Source organism: Colias eurytheme, chromosome 16 (genome assembly GCF_061535395.1).
Source record: "Colias eurytheme isolate Ceu_HAF_F1 chromosome 16, ilColEury1 Martin Lab GWU primary, whole genome shotgun sequence".
Taxonomy (NCBI): Eukaryota; Metazoa; Arthropoda; class Insecta; order Lepidoptera; family Pieridae; genus Colias; species Colias eurytheme.
Window position 1 is genome coordinate 214,022 of NC_142995.1, and position 25,282 is coordinate 239,303.

Sequence of the window (25,282 nt, forward strand, 5' to 3'; positions counted from 1 at the left end):
GTTTGATTTTTTATTTACAGATTCAATGTTCATAAAATTATATCGCCTTTGGAAGACTATTTCTGCTGACAATTTTACAACAACACTTGAAAATTGATGATTTGATGATGAAGATAGTGGCAGCAAGGATTAAGTGGAAATTAGTAATCATCCGCTTCGTCAATTTTTGACTGAAGTTAATGTCCAACGTATGGTTCAATCATTGGAAGTATCTCGGGTAATTTTGGAGGATATTTTTCAGGAAGGAGAGGAGGGGCAGCCAACCACATATCAAACTACTACGTTTTAGTACCGAAAAAAATGTTATTGCCAAATGAAACATAAATTTTGCACTCACAACTGTACAAGTTATGATTTTTATTCTGACTTTGCTGTTATCTGATTATAATATTTATCGTTATGGCTATCGAGGTACCGACCGTACTGGGATGAGAGTACATGATATTATACCTACTCATCATCCAGGATTGCTTAGAGCATTTTCACACTGAAAAAGATGTTTTCTTTGAATCGTAGTTGCTTCATTTATTTATTTTTAATCATTTTACATAATATGTTTTATATTTGCCCATTTTCATTATATTTTATAAATAAAATGGAACCAACATAACTTTGTTACGTAGGTATCATTTCTCTATTAATAATCCGTAGGCATATTTTCCGAGCACCCCATTTAAGGTGCGGTCCTGAAATTATAAAAAGTTAATGTATACTTTTGCCTAATATAAGCTCAAGATCATTTTTAGATAAAAATAACAAAAAGAACTTATTTATTAAAATTTAGTAGATAAAAGAAATTATGTTACGATTTTATAAGAAAACACAGTATATTTATTAGGCGGCGGTGATCTCTTCCAGGCAAAAGATATTCATCAGCTCAATAAAATTGAATAGTTGTTGTTAGTTATTCTTTAAATTCACTGATTGTAATGAGCATTTCCGCATGCAAGTTGTATCGTAGTTTAGATATATCATAGTTTTGACACATTACAGTTCCAACAAAACCCTCAAATTTTTGAGCAGAGTTGAGCAAGATAATTTAAAAAATGTGCTGTGTTAAGTATTATAGAAAAGGTTAGTTCGTTGATAATTATCATTTCTTCATCATTTACATGGGTGTTGTTAAATGTTAGTAAAAATAAACTTTGACTGTTAATACTTTTGTTCAGTATTTACCTGTATGATTATTGCTTGGTAATTAATATGTATATTTTCATGTCGTATAGCTAATTATAAACATAAGTGTGATGTGAAACTAGCTGGATTTATTTTTACACACTCACAGCCATATATTTTATATTAAAATAGTGTAAATCATAATATTTTTTCACAATTAAAAATATTTCCTTTTTTCTGATGGTGTTGGCATCGAATTAAACCGCGCTGTCGTTTCGTTCACTAAAAGTGATGTTATGAGGACCGAATATGTAGCCGCCTCAACTTACGGAAACGAGAGTAACCTGCGTTGTCTGTTAGTTATTGTATAGTCGAATTTAACGTTACATGGAAATTGGAATCTAAATATATTATGTATACTTAGGTATATTAAATCTGTACATGAAATATATTTCCTAAATAACTATCACGGGGTGATTAGGGATCGACACTGATGCCAAAGAAGCAAACAGTAAAATTTTTGTCCGTATAACCGGTATAGAAACAAAAACTACTCGACGGATTTAAACGAAACTTGGTACAATTATTTTTCATATTCCTGAGCAGAGCAGTAACTCCATTTTTTAAGCTTTCGTCGCGTGTGCAACCTTAATGGTTAAAGCTACACAGAAATCATGTATTCAGAAAGAAATGTTCTCCTTATTATATAAAAAATATCTCCCGACATCATAAATGTCTATCTTTTATGGTTGACTCACAATAACACGTGTAACTTCCGATAGCTTAGGAGTTCGAAGCTTTCTGATTATATTTGTCTATAACACTCTCAGTCCGTTTTAACTCAATTTTTATTTTCATGCATCAGTGCCACCTAAAAAATTTTTATCTCGAAATTCGAGCAAAGCTAAGAAAATGAGAAATAAGAGTTCTCAAGAATCGTTAGAGGTATACTCTAGGCCGAAAACAACATGTGTTATGCCGAGAACCTGAAACCGCTTCACAACGAGAATTGCGGCTCACAGCTGACCGCGAACGGCATGTACTATCCCGTGAGACCGAAACCTTCACTGAGAGGGTATAACGTCTCACAGCTGATCACGGCCGTCACATTTTATCTCGAGAATCTGAAACTTTTACTCAATATGAAGACCGTTTGACAAATGATAGGGTGCACCATAATATTATTCGATCTCTTGAAGATGAACATGAGCATAAGCAATGACTAGAGTAGGGACGCGAATATTACAATTAATTGAGACAAAAACGATTATGAAAGATTAAGAATTGAAACTATTCGGTCTCTGGAAACGGACGAATAGCGAGAGGCCCCTCTTACTGCAGACAGATTTCGCATACCTAGTCTTAATGACTTAGAGGTAAACATAGAAGATCAATCTACGAATTCGGTGGTGGGGTCCGACAAATATAAAAGTGGGTTTTCTTATAACCTCACAATTGATTACAGATCATCTTCTGTATAGGCGATATTAACGTAGTATGTTATTTTTGTAATGCTTTAAAGTGGAGTAAGGAGTCGGTTTTCGTTTGAAGATACACCGGAACCTTTGAAATCACTACTTTTAGAGGAACATGACGTGCAATCTAAACAGTTCTTAGACAATATTCGCTCTTATAGTAGTGCGTTTCAAATGATCCTTTGGTGCTCAACAATTATCAGAAGGTCCTTTCATGCTTACTTTTAAGATACAAGGTCAAGTTTACCATTTGATAGGATCCCTTTTGCCTGAAGGCCAACCTAAGTTTCTTTAAATATATTTTGTATTCGACTACAACGAATAGTCGAATACAAGAATTATCAATATTTCTCGAATTTAAAACTGAACTCATTTCACAATTTTAGAACATGTTTCATCAGGTTAATTCGTAGGTATGTATGCAGTTTTAAATCGACATTAGAAGCTTTTCCTCAAGATGGTGATATTAATATAAGATTGTTATAAATGTCTATCGGCACTCAGGAACTCCCTGGGCGTGTATAACGCCCAGGCCACAGTATTACAATTTTTCCTACAGCAGGGCGACGAATGTATTTTCGCATAGCAAAGGAGGGGAACTCGCGGGGGGTCAAGTGACGCGGGCCACGTACCATTAACATGCTTAGTTTGTGGTACCGAGCGCGAAAGAAAGTCATCGTGTTTTTGTTTTGTTACTATGTAAACTAACGTAATTTAATACTTAGGTACATATTCTATAACGGTGCGCTCAAACTGTTAATCTACATTTAATTTAGATTATTATTTGAAATACTAAGTAATGTAGAATTTAAATCACATTCCTTCATGTTTTCCTCAGATTTTCAATTTTCTCCGATTTTAAGATTTTCAGAGTGTTCAATTTTAATGTAGTTAAATTTTATAAGAGACAATTAAGAAAATTCAAAAATAAAGTGTCACGTATTTTTTTTAAACGACGAATGACCTAAAACGACGTAATCGCGGACGAAGTCGCGGACAACAGCTAGTGATTAAAATAATTGAAGAAAGGAAATAGAAAATAAAGTACACAATATCTCGACGATTGCGAGTATTTGTAAATATTGACATTCACTAACCATGAAACAATATATTTTTAAATCTCTTATCCGGTTATTGCCCAAAAGTTAAGTATTTTTCCAAATTTCACAAGTAACGCACCCTAAACCAACATCATTAAAAGGAGATCAATCTTCAAAACAAACAAGGAAAGCAATGGAGCGGTATTTGTGAAGAACATGATAATTCAATACTTGACGCAGTCTCCGGGGCATTCTAATTTGTTTGCTGCTCAAATATTTGCGCGCTTGTGGCGTGAAACCTGTCATGTGGTCGCTCGGACGGACGGATAGCTTTCTCTGTTCCGTACTGTAGGTAACAAAGGGCCTAGTTTAACTAACGTGTTTAATAGAAAGTCCGTTAAACTTTCAGGCTGTAATGTTCACCAAATAGTTAAGTGTCATTTATTTTGTTTACATAATTATATATTTGGTGTGTTTAATAAATCAAATAATTCTTTCTATACGTTTAATTCAGACATAATGACTCGAACATTAAGCCGAAAGAGGAGGGAATAACCTTGGAAAAATTTACCAACATTACTCAATAATTCAATATAAAGCTCTGCAATCATCAAAAGAACATTAAATAAATCAATAATTATTCATTGTTGAAATATTTTGCGCTACAGCACATTGTTAATATAAATGTTAGCCGTGTGACGAATTTACACTAAATTTTATTGCACGCAGACCAGTTTTAATAGCTTTTAATATTCTTTTTGATAAAAAGAATCAGATTTTATAACAAAATACATTAAGCGATGAATAAAAAGCAATTTGAACGTCAGCTTTATGACTTGTTTGATGGATGGTCGGCCATAAACGTATTCAACTGAAGAACCAATAAACACATAATTATTTCACGAATGCTATTGTGTGTGAAAATGTAAGCTTTATTTATGAAAAAAGGAAAAATCTCCGCTTATTGATTTTAAAATAAATTATAAGTACCTACGTAGGTACTTATTTTTTGTTAGTTTATACTAATATTATAAAGAGGAAAGGTTTGTAATTATGTATGTATGTATGGTTTTCACGCATAAAATAATGGACCGATTTCAATGAAATTTAGCACACATATAGAGGGTAACTTGGATTAACACATAGGCTAGGTTCTATCCCGGAAATCCCACGGGAAACGGAGATACGCAGGTTTTTCTTTGAAAACGCGGGTGAAGCCGTGGGCGGAAAGCTAGTAACATATAAGAGTTTATATTCTTATTTACAAAATAATTTTTGCCTAATTAGGGACCACACAACAGCACGAACAATTAAGGAATCTACAATAACCATTGAGCAACAACATGCTTGTACCACAAAGTATAACTATTTAGTATAGCTTCTGATTTAAAAGTGACAAAACCATTTCATTAAAAGCTATAAAACGTTTACACGTATGTTATTTAGTGCTGTCACTAGCATTTTATGATGAAGCGAGAACTAACGGTCGTTGGACACCTGCGCGTGCGACGACCTTGCACCTTTGTCCCAAATTACCACTTTCATAGCCTTTTTAATACAAACTTTTTATAAAGAGTTATAGTATAATATTTATTATTTATATAATCTAGTGTTTAATTTTACGCGAGTTTTTACATTTAGAAATTAAAGGTCTCCCCGTGACCAAGCTCGCTGCAAACTGTGCGAAACGTCGGGAAAATAATATTGCGTTTAAAATCAGTTAAAATGTTTAATTTCTAAACATTTATATAATTTCCGACTTTTTAGAGAATATGATAAAGAGTGTCTAATGTTCATATAACGTGCGACTTTTTGGGCATATTTATTACTTAATTTAGATAATTATACAAATAATGCATGATATTATTCAATGAGATAGTGTTATCTTTGAAAATAACTCTAAGTTTAAATAATTTTGTAATGAATCAAGTTCTGTGATAGAGAACAGCTTCCACTTATAAAATTAAAAAATGATAACGTTGTCTCCAAACCAGTTGTAGAAGATAAAATGAATTTCTGATTCCTTTTTGATTGAACGCTTAGGTATAAAGATGCAGTTTCACACGGAAACCCGTGGAAAGTAGATTTCAATTATTTTATGTTCATGGAAAGCTTTTTACATTATATTTTTTATGTTTTAGCCTCGCTTAATTATTTTACCCTTTTTATGCTATGCGAATAGCATACATAATATTATCTATTTGTAAACGGCCATATTGTTTTCACATCTCATTTTTTCCAGAAAGACAAATATGATTTCACTTGTAATATTTAAAGTTCTTCAACGTTACTTATTAAATATTCGATTTTTACGTTGTGTCATACAAATAAATACAGTTACGCAATTGTCTGTTTGTTGCGAAATTGAGTTTCATCACGAGTTGTGATGACTGCGCGTGACAGACATTGTAATTGACATATAACACAAATATTAAGGATTACGTATAATTTACAATATTAATGAAATAATACAAATAGTATTGCAGTTTAAAATAAATAAAATATTGCCCACATATAAATTAGAGAAGTAAAGCCAGAGCCATAATATTTTTCTACGTAATATTTGTGTAATTTTCACTAATATCGACTTTAACACACTTTTAAAATTCTGAATTATGCATGATGAGAATAAATTAAGCATGAAAATGAAAGTATTGGCTCTACGAATATATTCGTATGAATCTCTATTGACGAAGCAGCTGTAGAAACCAATACAATTATATTACATAATCATTTTTGTTTTTCATGGATTAGCGTTTATTAAAAAAAACAAATGAACATATTTATTTTTTAATTCTAGAAACTGATAAAGTTGTATGCACTTCGGATTGCAGAAAATATTAAGTAATAAATAAGTTATTAAAATTCAAACTTTTCATATTATTAATATTGATTTTCTTCTATGGAATCCGTAAAACATCATTATGTCTTTACTGTCAAATAAAGCCTTGATGTATAGCGTCTAGACCAGCAAAAACTGCCGGCTTCTGCTGTCTGTCATTTTATAAATGATTTTCAATTATAAAAACCGTTTGGAAGCTTTTTTAAAAGCTCAGTCGTTTTGAGTTTTAGTCGTAATCTGTGTGGGCTGAGTTGAATAAACCATTGCTTTTTTATCTACTTAGATTCTAATAGAATGAAGCTGAAGAGTTTGTTTGGTTAAACGCACTAATCTCAGAAACTACTGCTCCAATTTGAAAAATTATTTCGGTGTTAGATATGCCAATTATCGAGGAGGAGGTCTAAGACTTATAAGAGCAGAGCAGTGCGGGTAAAACCGCAAGGCACAGCTAGTACGTAATGTCAATTGAATATTGTCTACATTATACCTCTTCATGGAAGAATAAAATAACACACTTTTATTATAGTAACTTTTATTTCATATAATTTACAATAAAATTCGATATTTACAAGTTGAGGAAGTAGTTTCGTACTATTATTACTTATAAACTTATTATAATTTCTCTTATTAATTAGTGACTTAAATGTAGTATAAAAATATTTCTATGTACATGATTATATTGGCAGTTCAAAATAATATGTAACTTGAATTACGAAAAAATAGAACAATGAAGAATAAGATATACATATAACTTTTCATTGTTATTTATTATTTCTAAATTATTATTCGTGAATAACATAATATACATCTTATCTCCAAAGATTCACAACGAAAACAAAAATTCTTATAAAAAAGCATACCATAATTAATCAAGTTTTCATTGATAAATGAAATAATCGTTTACATGCAACCTCATCTACACTCACTATTGATCTAATTCCATATAAATCACTTATATCAAAAGACACACTCTGTACAATTTACTATCTAACACAATCAGATCTACGTAAGACCCTTTAGTTCTTCTCTCAGCGCCGGAGCCTTCTTCAATCCAATCGCCTCTGCCTCAAGCACGGTGTCCGGTAGTTGGGAGTTGGCAGTCTCTGGCATAAAGAGGGTGAGGGCTCCAGAGAGAAGGGAGGATAGCCCGAATATTAACGCTGGTAGTCCAGACCAGTAGGCCATCTGAAAAGTAAAATTAGTTGGTTGATTGTCCATTGTCCAATTTAGACGTTAAGGCGATTGTTATGTAGAATTGTTGGCAGGGACGTCGCAAATTCGTAATAAGTATCTAACATTGATTTAGATTTATGGGATACCCAATACTTTCAGAAAAGAAATTAAAACAAAAAATCCAATAGAAATTAACAAAAAGTAGAGCATAATTTGCCAGTACACCTACCAATAAAATAAATAATTAAAGAATGTATACATATAAATTAAAAACCTGGTAGAGATTGTCTAATCTAAAAATGAACGCCCCTCCACTGTGTTTACGCTCACATTCAAAGTACGTGTATAGACGCAATACACACAAATTGGTCTGCCTCATTGGTCGTTCAGTCCTCCAGTACCGTCCATGCCCGAATGACAGGACCAGTTGGCCAACTAGTGCATAAATGACGCGATGCACGACAGAACGGACGTGTCATTCCGTACATAGCGCGCTCTCCCCGCCATACAATGCTAGGCACCTGAACTGATCGCCCGATTAGTTGACAAATCAGTGCGCGAGTGTCAAAGTTTGCAGTAGAATCGACGCGCGCACACATATAAAGTGGTTCAATAATTATTTGTCCTCACACATTGAAACAATTAAGTTTAGTGGAGGGGCGTTCATTTTTAGATTAGACAATCTCTACACAAAAAATTTGCTACGAATTGAAAATCAAAAAACGGAAAAACCACAACTTACGAGCAACGGTGTCTGAGGCGCCAACAACGACCCAACTCGACCAATAGCAGAGCATATGGCGTGCATCGAGTTTCGAGTGTAGGTGGGGAACAGCTCCGACGTGTACATGTACACTATGTTGTACGAGAAGGTGGCCAGCGTCTCGAATGCCATGAAGAGCAGCAGGCCGAGCCATGCGTAGCCTGGGAATGGGAGAAAAGTTAATATCACCTCGTCTAGGTTGCAAATCCTGTTAGGATGGACTGGAATGGGGCGGTATAATAACGTTGGTAAATAGCAAAGCTGTCGGGAAACTTGGTCGCTTTAATAATTGTCGAGTAACGCAAATCCAAAAGGTATTCTAACAGCATTTGAAACGGAATATGATTTAAATATGTTTAAAATTTAAATGAATGATGATGATGATGATGAATGAAAAATGCTAGTTCACTCTCCATTTAAAAAAAAAGACGGGAAGCACTCCGGGAGTGCCGGCAGAAGTGAAAACTTGATTATTAACGTTGAGCATGTTTGATACCCATCCGTCTTACGCTTTTTCGATCAGGTCACGTGTCCTGACGCGAGTTTAAGATTTTATACCCATTACAGAAAAAGTGCTCAACGCCGCTAAAGAAGTTTTCACTTCAAAAATTAAGTGTGTAGTTTAATGTCATAAATAGTGAATTTGATAGTAAAGCTATAGTGGATGAAACAATAATTAACCGGTAACCAAGTACAGAGATTCGATTAAAAAGGATAGGATTAAATTGCTTAACATCACTTTAGTGGGCTATTACCACATCTAATTAATGCAATCAAGATACTATCCACTATTACTGTAATTACTGAATCAAATAGATATCATTAACTTTTAGTACCTTTGGGCATAAACGGTTGCGAGATGCAGAATAAGCCGCCGACAATAAACGAAGCAATTAAAGGAAGTTTTCTCTTATACTTTGATAGCGCAAGCCAGTAAAATACATTCGCTGGTATATCCATCAACATTAATAACGCGAAATTAATATATTTGTTTCCATCTATGAGCACGGAGCTGATCATCATGCCGTAGTTGATCAGCGTGATTGTCAGCCACCACACCATGCACACGAGGAATCGTTGCATCATTATCCTGGACTTAAATGTTTTTATCAGCAACTTTCTGTCGCTGTACTTCGTAGATTTTTCTTCGTCAATGTAATCCAGCTTGGTTAGGAGTATCTTATCGACTTTCACTTTGTTTCGTTTCGCGATCTTTTCTATGAGTTTGATCCCCTTTTGTTTCTCGCCTTTGCTGAAAAGCCAACGGATGCTCTCGTCTAGGTAGAAGGAGTAGGTGAGGATAATCAGGGTTGGTGCGTATATAACTCGAAGGAAATGCCGCCAGTAGGGCACCGCCCAGGCTATGAAGGGCATGATTATCAAACCTCCTGTGTAGCAGTTGAGCAGGATCATTTGGAAGAGCACTGCGCGTCTCTTTTCAACTATTTCTATACCTGGGAACATGTTTAACTGTCAATAAAGTATGAAATATGTTACTAAAAACCATAACAGTTGGATATTTAAAGAATTATGTATTTTTACTAATAGAAAAAAAAACAAGTGGAGTATATTTTAATTGAAATGAAACGAAAACAAGAACAAATATCATCACACTTCACTTACTTAACATGAACATAGGTGACAGAGCGTCACCGATTGCCGCTTCTAGCCCTTCTAAAACAATGTACACCCAAAAAGATGTGGCGAAGCTCTTGGTGATACCAAGCACCGCTCCCATGGTACCAGCAAATACGGCTGCGGTTTTGCGACCGAATCTGAAATATAACTTACGTTTTCTTTAATAAGTAAGCTTATACAAATAAATAAATCTTCAAAGTATAAATATTAAAATGTAGAGTGAATGGAGTTAGGCATTTGTGATTCAGAATTTATGTTAGAGACTAGTTGGGCAACGCACTTCAGCGTGCAAAGGCAAGTATTTTTTGATTATAAGTATATTATTAGTACATAAGCTACATCTTTGCAAAGTATCATCAAAATCCGTCCAGTAGTTTCCGCGTGATAAATCCACAAACGTACCTGTCAGAAATTTGTCCTTGAACCAAAAGCCCCACCATCGCTCCGAAGCTGTGAACAGTTCCCACCAGGGGAGGCTTCCAGTCTTCACATGCAAGCCCAAACTGTGAAGAACAATTTTTACAAGCTTTTTATTAACTTGTTTGGGTGAAATCCTACAACTCAATTTTGAAGTCGATATCTGAAACCATATCTGAAACCGACCGCTGAAATTTGAAGGCAAAGTTTCAGTTGAAATTTAATATGGAGGACACTAAAAGAAAGCGTTGTAACCTGTTGAATTTTTATGTTTTTTAATTGTTTTATTTAGGTAGTGGAATTAAAAATTAAAAATATGTATATTATTTCTAGTGACTAAATAAATAAAGTTGTTTTATAATTATGCGTTATTAATAGTGAATGCGCTCTTAATTTGTGGTGATTTAGACATAAATGACGTCATTACTAAACAAGTTACATAAAATATCGAATAATGTAATAAAATTAATGGACGCAGCAATGAAATCAAGCGGAAACATATACGCATTCCTGTGAGATTTTATCCGTTTTTATTAAACAAGCTAGATTCCTTGCAGCTTTACTCCGCTTGGACCTTTGTAGTGACTTTCAACGATAATTTATATCGATATTTACAATTTTTAAACTCATAATTTTTTTTCGTAGAGTTCGTCTTGAATTCTGGAAAAATATATTTTCTTCTTGTTGTCCTCCACATTTCATACTTATTACAATTTTTGTGCACATAACTATTAATTATGAAAGCAGCATTCAATTGATTATGAAACTAAGAAATCAGTCGAAAAAATGATATTTACTTTTTCTTGTGCCGTAAAAATTTATATTTATCGATTTACTTATTAATTGGATACAAGAGGAACAAACCCGAAAGCGTAAAAGTATGCAAATTGCGCATTGACCGGTATCAGAAGCGAACGTAAATAAACGGTCTTGTTCTGGAACTCTTTATTTTTATTATCCAAGTAACTGATCTAGCTTCTATAGTGAATACACCTTGAATTTAGGTATAGATATCTAGTGGAAATCAGTTTCATTTATATTTTATAATTATGTACTTAATAGTAAATTTATATTATATGGAATGATAAAGGCCATAATTTCTTTTCCAATCAAGGAAATTTTGGGAGAGCTATAAAATATAATAGATTACCTAAATTTAAATTTATGACATTTTAAGTAGTGTTTAAAAATGAGTAGGTACCTAATTATTTTGTAAGTTGAAGGATGATTCTTAGTGAGTTCACTGTTATGCTCCAATGACTAGATTACTGACCGTTTAAATATTTAATCCAAAACTTATTGCATTCTATAAGATTAACATCGTTAAAACTTAAAAGCTTTCGATCATAATGTTATCGTTTAAATCCGTAATCACGTTAAAATCCCAATATGTTTATTTTTGCCTCATTGCTCATCTCATAAACCAAACCCGATCTATTATTATACACTTTATCCGCTTTCAGTATAATTGCATCACAATAACGTGATAATTTCGTAAATGGATGCAAGTCGTGACTGGAAACATAACTATGCTAATTTGAGACCGCGGACCGCCTGTTAGAAGGGAGTTTTATGAAATGAGGTGTATACGATAATTCGATTGTACCATTAATAACATACTTACCTATTATTATGTAAATATACATACGATAAAAATGTCTCTTGCGATCGTCACTTAATGTAAAATTATGTAGTCAATAGATATATTATGTATTAATATTATAATCTTCTGATACCGTGATAGCAACTCAATTTGATACAAAATGCATATTTTAATATGTTTGTACATATAATGCGGCCAAAATTTACTTATGTATGTAGTAATACAAATATTAGTATTAAATAAAATTATGAGGATAAATTTAAATATAGTACAGTGTTAGCTTATCTTGTTTATTAATACAACATTGTAAAAACTTGTTTACGTTAGAACACACAATATTTATTTATTTTGTTAAGTAGCTTCCGGCCGCGGCTTTGCTTGTGCCAATAAAGCTTTCAGATAAACTCGTAACAACATAATATGAATATACTTTACAACAAATCGTCGTAGTACGGTATTTAACACAGAATTACATTCTTAACAATTACATTTTCAAACAATTACATTCTTAGTTACATAATATTTTATAAATAGTAAACAATATATTGACCGCCTCCTTTCTACAGTGGTTGACGCGTGAGCGTAGCACTGAGGTGTCCTGGGTTCGATTCCCGGTGGAGACGAAGAAAAAAAAATTTGTCTCGGTCTGGTAGGACACAGAAGGCTGATCACCTACTTGTCCCTAAAGAAAATCGATCAGTGAAACAGATGTATAATGCATCTGCCCCTTACCCCACTAGGGGACATGGGACTTCACTTATACAATATATTAGCTATCATATTATTGCCTTTAACTGTATGTACTACAGTATGTACTTTCCCATTAATTAAAGGGAAAGCCATAATACATCATTGCATAATGAACGATGTTAAGAAGATAATAAATAGGGATTCATTCAATAATTAATGTTAATAGCAACATCTAAGATCATTTTAGAATTTCCAATAAGTCATAAATATTATATTTAGACGCACGTAATTGGTATTTAATCACTATCTTAGAGTCATCGGTAAATTAAGTAATCGGTTGTAAATTATTTAATATTGTTAATCAATTAATCACAGAGTTAATCACACATACCGAATGGAAATGACAGCTGTGTATTTGAAAGTAGCTCAATTAGTTTTTTCATAGCTGAAAAGTGAAAAACTGAAGCTGAAAGATGAAAAACGCAACCAAAGAGAGAAAGTTGAGAATTATTTTTAATACATGTTGTTGTAATATAATAAACAACTATAAGTTATCGATAAGATAAACCGTATTTTTCACTCGTCATTGACTTTGATATACTAAATAAGATATAAGCACTTACTTCCGCAACAAAACTATCTGGTATATCATACAGCCACTCTGTACAAACTTCAGATACATTGGTGTTCTGGCCGTTACAGTGGTCGAGAGGGGGGTATCTGTGGCACTGCTTAATGTCCTCTCCCGGGGTCAGCCAGGGGGCCTCGAACGAGCCTGACTTGTCGCATTCTGGGATCCTGCATCTATTAAAGTAAAAAAAGAAATTGTTTAAATATTATTTTACTTATAATTTAAAAGAGATATGAAGTACTTTACTACATTTTAAAGAATGAACCTGACGATTATAGCATAATTCAGGAAAATAATAATGGTACTAATGCACCTTTGTAACACAGGTACGAAAAATAATTACTAAATTGCATTAAATGCTTTAAAACTCAAAATTAAATTATATCTATGGATATCAATGCTGCTACTTTAAGATCGAATTGCATATTCTAGTATATTTTAATGCTACTTAATTAAAGCTCGGTGTTAAATTTAATGTTACACCATTGAGTTACTATGTACTACGTACTAGAGAGGGCATTGGTACTACACTATTTGTAACATGAGTTAGAGCTAAGCGTCTCAAACATCGCTTATATCTATGACTAACATGCCGCCCCACGCGCGCCCTGCACCGAGGTGATTGTCGCACAGATTTTGTTCATGGTGTCCTCTCTATACGTAGTAATAATACCTCAATGTGTTACACCAGTTTTATTACTTTAACAGTTACATGATGTAAGCTTGTATTTGTTAAATTCTATTACAATGAATTAAAATAAACATAAAAAGCAATAAAACTGATGTCAAAATTTATTGAATATATGACCCTTTATGTAAATATGTATTTAATAGATTTTAACTACACAGAACAGAATTAATACTTAAATTTAAATTCCAAATGACTTATAAAGTAGCTATAAAAATGTCATAAAAATTTTAAGACTGGTTCAAATGAATTGGGTAACGAAATAATAAGAACCTGATAATTCGGATTTAATCTTCTTAAGCCTGTTATACATATAATAAAATTTTATCTTATTTATGATTATTATAACTATAATATATATCTTCTCTGCCTACGTTAAAAATAAAATTTCATGTAGTCTTTTATGGTACTATTTTAAGACCTAATATTTAAGTAATTTACCTAATCTATATTGAGAATTGAATGATTATAAATATAAAAATAGAAAGAAAAGTATTATTATCTATTTCCTCTACATAAGAAATTTAAGCGTTTCGCCTAAATTTAATGTTCTTAAGACTATATATAAAGTTTAAAGAATATTAAATGTAGGTAAAACGTATTGTATATGTATTTATATTTACCTAATGTAGTTAATCAAAGTAAAATAACAACTAAAATTTAATAATATTCGTATAACAAATTCAAAATGTTTAAGTATATTTTAATATGATTATTACCACAGAATCTCACCTATAATTAACATCCTCGACCGCAAACACATAGTTGACATTATACATAGAATTAGTCGCGTAGACCAGCGCCAGCATACACATGGTGATGAGCTGGTGTCTCCCGAAGGCCCCCAGGGTGCCCAGCACGGAGTCCAGCTGGACTTTGTCCTCGCTCATCGTGGTACCTGCGATTTGATATTTATTTATTCAAGTAGACATCTTTAAAATGAATTTTTTTGCTAGATATGGTGGAGTACATAGTAACAAATGGTTTAGGAGTGCTTTTGAATCGTCACTAAAGAATAAAATGTTTTTTAACAGGGCATCAGGTATAAATTGGATGTTTGTTAGTTATTCAGTCACTCTAGTTATGTACTAAACGGATTTATATGCGACTTTACAATAATTTATGTATAATAGGATAGATAGGAATACCTTCTCCTTCTATTTTTTAGAAAATTCGATTATCTGCTATGAACTTTATATTATTTGTTTGATAAAATTAAGATTATATTCATCAATATATTATAGACGTAACGACGAACTTTTTCTATCACGCCGAAAATGTAGTAATGTAGAGTCGATGGAGGCAGTGAAAGCGCGCCAAAAGGATGTTACATTTTCAATTTAAATATGTAAATTTATTTAAAAAGTTACCAACATTTTAATTCATGTAACGCACAATTACAACTGAATTAAAATGTATTTAATTGAAACTAATTACTCATTAAATTCGGTAATTTATTATTTAATCTTCTTGCTAACAATTAATAGCTGACAAAATGATGTTGCTCAGTTAGTTAATTAATTAGAAATAAATGTAAATGGTTTTTGTGTGCGAAAATTGATACTTAGCATATTCTGTGAATTGGTATTAACATACCATTTCACATATGCTTGCAAAAAAACGTAACATAACTTCATTACAAATAACTCATACTATACGCCACCAACAAATGAAAAAATTATAAATCAAATGCAAAAGTAAGTCTGTATATGTGTCTCTTCTTTACGCCTCAACTACTTAACTGATTTGGATGAAATTTGGTACAGAGATAGCTTGAGACCTGAGAAAGTACTTAGGTTTTCTGCCGGAAATGGGACCTACATATGCGGGTTTTTTTTACTACGCGGGCGAAACCACCAGCACAATGTTAGTAGAGTATGTATAATTTGAAGGTTCTATATTTTATTACTCGTATATTAAGAGTTTTATAAAGTATGTAAAGCAATAAATTAGTTTCACATCGTGTGTATACTCTTAGATATTCCAATAGGTCATTAAATATTTTTGTATAAAATCCTATTTCGTTCTGTGGCAAAAATACATGATTTTAGTACTTTAGAATTTAGATGATAGAGACAATTTATTGTGTTGAAAAATAACCATACATTATAATTAACAACTCAATAACTATGTATATAATTTAATAGATGCATACAATTATACATAACATAACACAACAAGTGTAACATATTGCACGCCTCATAAGCGAAGCGTTGAGGTGGGTACTACTGTCACTTCGCGCAAAACATCTGATTTTTCAAACTTAAAATGTATTTATGTATCATACATTGCACTTGTAAGATAATACATACACACACATATTAAGAAAAAACACTATTTTTAACGTTCATGATATTTTTGATGTCATTTTTGTTATTTAAACTGGTTAAAAAACAGTTTAAAAAAGTTCTGTCTTGGACGTCCGTGTGTCTGTATGTGCGGATCCTTTTTCTTGTTAACACGATAGCGACCGAAATACTTTACTAATCGAGTCTTTTTTTTTCTCTTACGCTTGAGTATGCTCAGGAATAGAACCCTTTCATTTTTCAGGGTCTGATTCGATGTGGTTTAATTGTTATTAAATAAACAAAAATAATAATTAATAAATATTTATTAAAAAAAAATTATGAGGCGTGCACTTTTGGATTTTCCAAATTTTTATTATTATGAATGCAGAATATTGCCAAGTCTTGTCGTAAAATTATCAGCATTTTCCTCAAAGAGGTTAAAAAACAGGTGTGACTGGTATTAATATCTGGTGATTAATAAAATTATTGATTTTGTGTGGTCCAAAATTATCTCAAACTATAAAGAACACTGTAAATTACTGTTTTATGCGCACCTATGATGTGCACACACCTTAGATCATTAAGTAATGGATGGAGCACGCTGGCAAATGTTCTAACTAAACTTTCTGCCGGTTTTGGTGCGGGGAGGGTAACTCACACTTTGAAACACAATCACACATTCACAAAAATAATTTGTGTCTTTACAAACTCAAACTATTACAAAATTGACAGACTAGCATGTTTTTGCACACATACATCGATTACACAGAAAAATATGTGTACATATACGTAATAATACAATCGCTCTAAAGGGATGTAAGTTGTAACCATATCGATATTACAAAAATAATAATTTTGTTGAAATTAGAAATAACATTAATATTATATTCATAAAAAATACTACACAGGTCATTTGTAACGTTTTCATCATTATTATATGCATACGAAAAAACAATAAAACGCCATTTTATTTGTATTTGAATATGTATTTATTCAACACATCACATAATATATTCAATAAAATAAATATCGGTCCAGAAATTTTTATTATTTCTGTACCGAGGTGTCCATTCTGATTTTCTCCCACAGCATTCAATCCACCTTAGCCTTAAAGCAGGATTTTTTGTAAATCTGAAATATACGCAATATTCGTACATACATAAATAAAGTAGCTGCTCCGCGCGGTTTCACCCCCGTGGCTCCACTCCTGTTGGTCGTAGCGTGATGATATATACCTTCCTCGATAAATGGGCTATCTAACACCGAGAGAATTTTTCAAATCGGACCAGTAGTTCCCGAGAATAGCGCGTTCAAACAAACAAACAAACAAACAAACTCTTCAGCTTTATAATATTAGTATAGATTACATAATAGAAAGGTTACAAGATTAACATTACAAAAAAAACGGCTAAATGCGAGTCGGACTCGCGCACGAAGGGTTCCGTACCATTAAAATGTTCTGCCAGTTAAAAGTAACCGAGCGTAAATTTTAATAAATATATACAAGACTTACAAAATAAACATTATACTCCTTTTTATGCAGTTGTGTAAAATTTTAATATAATAAAGATTAATTCTCATCTCATTTCAAATTATACTTAGAAAAATATTTTTTTATCGACGTTCAAGTTAAAAGCAGTCCGTCACTAAGAAAGTCGTAAAAATTAACGACCTTTTAAGCGACGAGTTTTTAAATTCAACTCTATCACTAAGTTCATAAAGATTAAATTTGAATTTCTCTTCAAGATAGTCTCGCTACATCACTTTATAGTCTCGTGGGGAGTGCGGTTCAATATCGCGTTTTAAATTCAACTTTATCTCTTAGTTCATAAAGATTAAATTTGTATATTTTCTTTCCATGATAGTCTCGTGAGGCCGCATCAATGATCGAGTACACACATGACTCGATTATTTGCCTTGATCATATCGCTAAACGATACATCGACGATTATTAGAAATTGCATTTAATTAGAAATGTACGTTAAAAAAATAAAAAAATATACACAAATGAAAGGTTATTCCATCTTTTTTAATATTCGACATGTTTGAATTGCTTCTGCAAGCCTTGACTGTGCAAAACGGCATTTTTAGCGGAGCACTCGCAGACGTCCTTTCGATGTTTTACGAATACGCAGAGTGTTCGTAATCGATTACGCAAGTAGTTTTTATGAAAGCATAAGATTTTTCGATTCGAATAATCTTATACCTCGGCAAAAGGGGAAACGCCTGCGTGTGTTATCCATTACTTAATGATCTAAGGCACACACGATGTCGTTAATATTTGCCATAAATTATTTATTTTATCATCTTATCAAACAAAGTTTAAGTCAAACTTTGTATGTTTATTTCGATGATAAGTGAACAGCTTAACATTTTTTGATTAAATTTTGTATTCAGATAGATCAAGATTAATATTATTAGAGAGAAAGAACTAGTTAATTGTACGATAAAAAGTTGAATGAAAAATTCTTTATTGCACGCTAAATACAGGATTAGAAACTAAGAGCTATACAATAATCATGTACTGAGGGCGGTCTTATCGCTGTAAGCGATTTCTGCTAGACAACCCGAAAATTTAGGAGGATTACATTTAAGCTGGTGTTGCATTACAGACTTAAAATTACAAAAAAAAGTTATTAGTATTATTTAAATATTAAAAAATAATCACCTTACATTTTATTAAATAAGATATGATTATAATTAAACCTATCGTGGAAAAACCCGCAGGTTAAATATGTTAATACTATAGGTGTCGTATTTCATCACATTTGTAACGTCATTGAAAATTAATACCTTTGATACTAGATACTATAGATACAAGCTGTTGCGTTAAAACTAATTCTTATTATCGTAATAACATTACTTTTAAAGCCAAATATCTTTGACCTGTATATTTATGTATATAATTAATATGTTAATTGCAATGAAAACGATATATTCTTTTTTGTACTATTTTTATGATTGAAACGAGATAATCAGATAGCAACAATTTGTTACAAATTACAATTTTTCAAAGTGCAGTTAAGAATGTGTACTATACCAATATTAAGAGTTCATAATATTTGCCTTAGCGATAGTCTACAAACTTGCAGAAGCGAAAAAATCGTGTTCTATAGAAGGATTATGTTCAACTAACATATACCATTACTATGCCAAATTCTTTAAGCAATCAAATATTAAGTTCAATTGGACAATGCATCTTTAAAAATGCCTATTCTTCAATACAATATATTCAAATTCCCTTACCTTCTTCAAGTTCGCAATCCAAAATTGTTAAAACAGATCCTTTAAGAATTCACGCATCACATCACAACGTGGTTCACAATGCTCTTTCAATGGTCGTGTGTTAACTGTTAACTGCCTCAAGTAGATAATGTCAGGTGGGATGTATGTATGTTTTTGTTGATTTTGAATGAAACTACAATACGAGCGGAGCGGTGCTGTCTGGCTGACAGGTACGACTTATCTGTGTTTAATGGTGTTATAGGCAAATTATGATAATGTTTAGTGATCAACTGGTTTTTTAAAAACGGGGTGTGGGTGATTTTTTTATTTTGTTTGGAAATGTCCTTATATGTGTAGATTGTATAAATGTTTTGGGTCTAGTAGAAACAGTTATATCGAAGTTTTCTGCGCTTTTTTTTGAGATTTTTCCATTGAAAACTTCTAATATTTCTAATCATTCAAGGTATATTAGGCTAATTGCTAACTTATAGATGGTAAATACTTCTCTGTGGATAATGAATATCAATAACTACAACTTTCCACCATTAAAAGAAGAACCATATAAGAAACCTCTTACATATTTTACAATCATTAGACATTAACTAACTTAACGATATTGTATACCTACTATCGAATATCTACATATATGTATGGTATTGTAAACTAATAATTTTAAATAATATATTATACGGAACCAATTGAATTTTATGTCAATGTAGAGGACATTTCAACGTTTAACATATTGTGTAGTTAACGCAACAAAGTATTAAAGAAGTCGCTATAAATTAAAGATAGGAAGGAATAAGTAAATAACCTTCATAAGAGTTTAGATAAAATTTAACTTTTGGTGTTAAATCGATTAAATTATGGCGGTTTGTTTGTTGAACGAATTTAATATATATCGTTTAAATATATTTAAGTTTTATAAAAAATGGTGAATTTTTTAATTTTACACATTTACAAATGTATTACACACACGTAATGAAAGTTTTAGTCGTAGCACACCCGTTTATTTATGTTTATTTTCATTATTTTTGAAAACGTATAAAATACCGCCAATTGAATATTTACCGAAGTTTGCTCTACCGAGACTTTAAAATAAATGTTTAATTATGTTCTTGTAATTTATTCCAGTTATTTTAATTCTATTATAAGCATGTATTCAGATGGTTATAAGTCCTATCTCCATTAAGGTATGCTATTGAAAATTTAATTATTATTCCCGGTTTTTTTTAAATTGTTGAAAATTGACAATATTTTAATGTAACACTAGAATTATCAATAACAGTTGACAGTTTCTCTGCCATTAAACACGTACCTATTATTTCTTAAATACCATTTCTCTTAATAAAAACTAAGTACTTCATAAATACGTTCGGTAAACTGTTTTTAAAACGTTTACGCGTGGGCAGCAGCTACTTAATCTCCGGTTTTGAATAATTGAATAATCACTTACGATCTAGTTATTTCGTAACACATGGTGGATCGGTCGACACTGTTGAGACATATTTGAGAATCTTTTTGAATTTAGAGGATGGAGTGGGGAAGCTATAATATTGCAGTTTATATTGAAACTAGTGGTTCGCCTCGACTTCACTCGTTGTACATTATAGCCTATAGCACTCATCATTTATATATACGGCGGTAAAATATTTTTTAAACGGTTCAGTAGTTCCAGAGATAAGCGCGTTCAAACAAACAAACTCTTCAGCCTTATATATTACTTAAATTATAAGTAAAGATAGAAAGAGAGGTTGCACTTTAAATTGCATAATAAGATCGCATAAGCCACAGTAGTTTAAAATTGTTCAGTAGGCCGTTGTTTAGAAAATTTAAGTTTGTTAAATTTGTTAATTTAAATATGATCATTCCATTTAACTATAAGTAAGTGTGATTTAAGGTAAACAATTAAAAATACTATTTATAATTGTGTCGTTCACTTAAGACGTGTTTGGTTTGATTTTGGTATATTTTTGGATACTTACTTTTTATCGAAGAAAATTGGCAGTAAACATAAATTCTATCCACTTACACGTCATTAAGTAATTACTAATGGCATACAAGTACATATTTGATAATTAGCAGGTTTCTAGTGTCTATTTTACTAATTGTATTCTATCTATAACGCTATTTTCTAATTGAAAGTGAATAATTTATTAATTATTATTAAATTAATCGGTATTTTAAAACATTCTAATTGAATATTTTTTAAGTGAAATTTCAAGGTCAGTTAGGCACAATTTTGGTATCTTTGAATCTTGCCAATGAAGTTTCAGTTCTGACACGTGTGCTTCGGCACATGATCTTTTTTTGTTCACGATGTGATTGATCGGTGATGAAATATATAAATCACGTAAGTATAATATTGTGTCCTTGATTGTGACGGTTTACATAATATATTATAATATGATATATGCATAGATTCTAATCTAATGAAAACTCATAAACACTTCACATACTTATTTACGAACAAAAAATATTCTACTACACAAAAACTAACCAATCTTCAATTAACTGATTTAAAATTGCAGTTACTCCTTGATTATTTACTTATAAGCACATTAACAGTAGTGTAACAAGAAATGTGATAAGATAATCAAGTCGTGTGCATACTGATGATGCATTTGAGTGAACTGTGAGCTGTCAGCTTGAGAAAGTCGTCTGTTTGTACAAATTATATGTGTAATGTGTATATATGCATTATGTTATATGATTAGTATAATGGTATAATCATATGAATGTGTATAATCGTATTATTTCGTTTTAATTGTAAGTTTTAAACTTTTATAGCATTCAAATGCTTTATAAACGAGTTTTTTTAAGAAAAGTATTGTTTGGAAATTGAAATAAACAATCAAACACAAGAAAATACTAAGTATTGTTTGTTAATTTGATTATCTATTATTATAGTTTGACAGGGAGAGTTTAAAACTTTATTAATTTATATTACTTGTAGAGATTTGTAGAGTCGTCGTTCCAATAATATGATAGTAGGTATGTGGTAGGTGTAAAATCAAACGCTTCATATTATTTTAATATCGTGAGAATTTGTTTGATAAATAGCATTTTATAACAGGTAAAAGGCAGAATGATCACTGATCTATCTCATGATGATTTTCCTTGCGATTATCACCATTATGGCTGATTTGATACAGCCTTTTATTGCGAAGCAAGACAGCGTTTAGATTGTTGATAGTAATATCGAATATAATTATTTTATTTTGAATTACATATTTTATTCATAACGACGATACAAAAAGAGGTCATACTTATTCTTCAATAGCATATCACATTCCCATTGAAGCTTTTCTCATAGTTACATACAATATGATATTTTATGAAATACAATGCTTCGGAAAAGTTGTCCTATTAAAACATATATTAAAAACTTGTAAAAAGCCATATATTAAAATATTGTAAGTTTCATTCTTATAAGGCCTTTAACTTTTTGAATGCAATTTAGGTAACACACCCGGCTTTACGCACACATAAAGAGCCTACTTACAAATCAATATCTATGGCAAATACATAGAAGTTATTTATGTTGACATATGCTATAGCATTCTGTAGACAGTTAAGATCATGAATAAATAATTAATCAGAGGCCACTGGAAAGGCGAGCGTTGAATGATAAGCTATCAGCAAATACAGAACCTCTGTTACACACAACTAAACCATTGTTGTTCGTTAGATAATGTATTTGCGTGATGTCATCTGTGTCTTAATATAAATTTGTAATAGATTATACATAAAGAAATGAACTATAGATAGGTTCGTGACTTTAACTAGAATATAATTTACTAGCTTTCCGCCCGCGGCTTCTCCCGCATTTTCAAACTCAAACTCAAACATTTATTTATTCAATTAGACTTCTTCTAGAAGCAAATTTATTGTAATCGGTTCAGTAGTTTTTGCGTGAAAGAGTAACAAACATCCATACATCCATACAAACTTTCACATTTATAATATTAATAGGATATGCCTAATGCCTAATCTATAAAAAAGAATATGAAAAAAAAACATTATCTATTAATTATTTATTTCGGCAGAAGGTTGTCAAAGTTGCAAAATTGTACATGGCAAATATATAAACGACACAATATACTGCCCGGTACTCAGGTAAAAATACAATATTTATATATGCTATATACATTTACTTCTGCGTCTTACATGCGAATCGTTTCGTGTTTTCTAATTTCCTGATATCACAACAAACCAAAAACCTGTATCATAGTAATGATTAGTAGAATTGTTTTATTAGATGTGACAATAGATAGGCTAGCATTCCGTCACGGATGCGTATGCGCAGGGCGTTGCTCCGACAAGGACGAAGGACTATCGCCTAAGTGTTGGCAGCTTGCCACATTGGGAACAATATTACAGGTAGAGCTTTTACGTTGTAGATTATTTTTTTACTATTGTATTGAAGCTTTCTAAAACATACTTGGTAGAGTTAAAGCGAATTAGGTAGAGCTTTTTCGTTGTGGATAATTTTATTTGTTTTTAAACTATTGTATTGAAGCTTTCTGTTACAAGCTTTTATGTTATCGATAGTTTAATGTGACGGTTGTAGCTTTCTATGAAGAACTTTTTGGCAGAGCCTTTACGTGTTGTTAAATGTTGTTTTATTTATATTACTAGGTTTCCGCCCGCGGCTTCGCCCGCGCAGTCAAAGAAAAACCCGTTCCCGTGGGATTTCCGGGATTGCGTGATTTTCCCGGGATAAAAAGTAACCTATGTCCTTTCTCGGGTATCAAAATATCTCCATAACAAATTTTATGAAAATTGGTTCAGTAGTTTAGGCGTGATTGAGTAACAGACAGACAGACAGAGTTACTTTCGCATTTATAATATTAGTATGGATTGTATGAAGCTTTGTGTGACCGGTAGAGCTTTTAAAGCGCATAGCTTAATTAGATAATATTTTTAATGTTTCTGATGATATTATTGTAGCGTGTTATTTCTGATCGGCTAGTTGTTTAACAAATGTTTTTATAACACTGTTTAGTATATCGGTCAAGTGTAAGATTTACGAAATGAAACTTTATTATACAATTGCAATACATATAACAGTTTCTTCAATTCCAAGAGTTGATTCTTTCTTACTTTACCTAATATTAAATTCTAAAAATGATGTAAAAAATAACATTATTTATACACCTATTTTAAAACGTGTCTAACGAACTTTAAAACATTCTAGTGTATAGTGTTGTAGTTAAGTTTTGAATAGTAAAAACTAAAAATATAACGGACAGTTAGAGATGTCCACTTGACACAATATAAAGATGACTTGGCTGTTTGGAACCAGTTGAACGCCATGACTTTGTTCATGTATTGTCTCAGTTTTAACTGTTTTGAAAAGTTAGATACATGTAATATTTTATGTACTACTATTTTAACGATATGTTGTGAATTAAAAAATTTTACAGCATTCATCATTTCTCTTTAAATCGGTTCAATTTATGTAAATTTCACACTTCGAATGGAGATAACGTACCTACTTCCTACGTTTGGTAACTTATGTTTATTTATAACCCGTAATAGAATTTTTCTGTTAATTTCGCTCTAAATATTCATTGTTTATGTTTTCTAATCTAAAGTTATCTGAGAGGAAAAAAGCGATAAGACATCAATAAATTTATTTGATGGTTTTTTTATTGTAATTTATTTTAATTAAAAATTTCCTACATAAA

At 31.6% G+C, this 25,282-nt stretch overlaps 2 protein-coding genes across 4 annotated transcripts in view; one reads left to right on the forward strand and one right to left on the reverse strand.

The window, feature by feature from the left end:
- The window catches only part of LOC149901505 (uncharacterized), a 251,564-nt gene that overhangs the window by 12,632 nt on the left and 213,650 nt on the right, over positions 1–25,282 (forward strand). The gene's annotated exons all lie outside the window — the stretch shown is intronic.
- LOC149901506 (solute carrier family 22 member 1-like) lies at positions 7,111–19,891 on the reverse strand. The gene is made up of 8 exons (XM_090110802.1): positions 19,611–19,891; positions 14,809–14,974; positions 13,381–13,561; positions 10,450–10,550; positions 10,033–10,184; positions 9,246–9,863; positions 8,389–8,570; positions 7,111–7,658 (listed from the first exon to the last, which is right to left on the reverse strand). Exons 2-8 carry the CDS (start codon positions 14,964–14,966, stop codon positions 7,476–7,478), a joined length of 1,575 nt encoding a protein of 524 aa, XP_089966928.1. The 5' UTR covers positions 14,967–14,974; positions 19,611–19,891; the 3' UTR covers positions 7,111–7,475.